Source organism: Arachis ipaensis, chromosome B06, assembly GCF_000816755.2.
Source record: "Arachis ipaensis cultivar K30076 chromosome B06, Araip1.1, whole genome shotgun sequence".
In the NCBI taxonomy this organism is placed as follows: Eukaryota; Viridiplantae; Streptophyta; class Magnoliopsida; order Fabales; family Fabaceae; genus Arachis; species Arachis ipaensis.
The window spans coordinates 4833847-4835833 of NC_029790.2; the positions used below are offsets into that span (position 1 = coordinate 4833847).

General features: G+C 40.2%; 1 protein-coding gene across 1 annotated transcript; it reads right to left on the minus strand.

Annotated features, from left to right (window-relative positions):
* LOC107645489 lies at window positions 745-1981 on the minus strand. The gene has a single exon (XM_016349525.2). The coding sequence runs from the start codon at window positions 1927-1929 to the stop codon at window positions 832-834; it is 1098 nt and encodes a 365-aa protein (XP_016205011.1). The 5' UTR covers window positions 1930-1981; the 3' UTR covers window positions 745-831.

Here is a 1987-nt window from a genome sequence, read left to right on the forward strand (position 1 = left end):
ACATTGTTGGAGCCAAAAAGATCACAAGCACATGCCATAATCAATGCCTTCTACAGCTCCTTCCTTTACATACTCACCCTCCATTGAAAACTTCATTTTCTTTTCTTTTTCCTATATATTCCCTTTTTCTTTCTTTCTAATTTGACTAAATTAATTAGATTAATACGAGATTAAGTAATGTCATGCATAATATTTTTTAATAAAACATAAAAAATATTCACGTGTTAAAAATATGAGCTCTCTGCTAATAAGATTCACTTATATAAACTTCAAATATTTTATAAACAATTGGTCGAAAGAAGCAGTTTCCTTACAATGGAAGGTGCTTAGTGCTTAAACCAAGGTCTAAAACCAGAATATTTAAATGGCTGCTAGGCTTAGTACTGTCAATTTGATATAAAATATATTTTGATGGAAATGTGAAAACAAAGGTCCAAAATCAAAGTATATTTTAAATGGGTATTGACAGAAAATTTATAGCATGCTCTGCTTATATTAGACCATGCATGACAAAATATATTATTCATCATAATAATATGGACTATATAACATTAGAACATTGCATGCAGGGTCAAAATCTCATTTTATTCACCATGAAAAAACCAAAGTTCATTTAGCTTTTACATAAAAGAATACAAAAATATAATTAACTTGAAGAATATGTACAACTAACTGAGAACAAAACTGATAATCACAGTGTGCTAGACTGAGAACCTTTTATGACCAACCAAAAAAAAAAAACAATTAATAATTCTAATGACAACAACAATGTGAAAATTTGTGTGTGCACTAAGTGTTTTATTTTTTTTATTTTTTTAAGCTAAGTAATTGCTAACAATCTCTATAGACAGAAGAATCAACCACAGAAGAACAAATTTGCTTTTTAATAACAGAATTAATTAAATCATGATTACTCGTTGTCCCGCGTTGAATTATTGCATAATCTGAAAGCGACGCGCCCGAGTTTCGCCCACTGAGTTGACTCGCATCAGGGATCGACTCGCTCGGCTCCATTAACTCAACGCCTTTTCCCTTCAACATGATCTCGTTCCCGCCGGTGAGTTGACTCAGTATCGCTGACTCGGATACTGAATTCTTCCTCTTCCTTTGCTGCATCGCTGCCCGCACGATCTCCACCACAACCGCATTTGCTAACCGCCGGACGCCGCGAGCGCCGCCCATCACGACGGCAGGGTTGACCTGGCGCTGGCTCGTCCGACTCGCGTCGTTGTTCTTCTTCCCGTGCTTCAACTGGCTCCATCGAGTCGAGTTCAACTCAGAGTGCAGCTCAACAAGCGAGGAGAAAGCTTCGTTCTCTTCGCGAATAACCGGCGCGAAGGAGGAGGACAGAGAACGAGAACTGAAGAGAAAAACGACGTCGCTTCTTGCAGTGAGTCCTGAGCGGTGGATTAATCTGAGAAAATAACGGAATTCGTGGACGGTGGTTTCGTCGGCCACGTGGCAGATAACTAGATCGGTCATTGCTCTTGTTCCTCTACGGTATAAGGTGCCCATTCTCTGAAGTGCCTTGGAGGGAGAATGTGAATGTTGTGATTTGAAGGGCGTGTTTGGCCAGAAGCGCTTTGGTAAAAACCAATTATTGTGGTTTTGGGTTTTAGATTGGACGAGTTTAGTTGGATGGTGGTTGCTATTGTTGTTGTTACGATGAAGTGTGTTAGTGGGTTCAAATGTGGAGAGCGTGAAGAGAAGGAGAGTAAGGAAGAAGAGGAGTGCGCATATGGAGATAGTTGATTGGGTCTTGGAGAGAATAAGGTTGTTAGAGTTGGTTCTCTTGAAGGAGGTGTTTGTGTTGGGGGCATTGTGGTTCTGAGGGAAGAAGACTAAGAGAAGACCCATGTCGGTGGTGTGGGTGGTGGTGGCTGTGGCTTTGGCTTTTGCCTTTGCCATTGCCATTGAAAGGAGCCCCATATGTGAAAACGGGTGTGTGACTGTGTTTTGTTTGTGTGTGGAGAGAGAGAGGGAAGTT

Coding starts and splice junctions, on each gene's coding strand:
- LOC107645489 (XM_016349525.2), bottom strand. CDS start 1,929: ATGGGGCTCCTTTCAATGGCAATGGCAAAGGCAAAAGCCAAAGCCACA.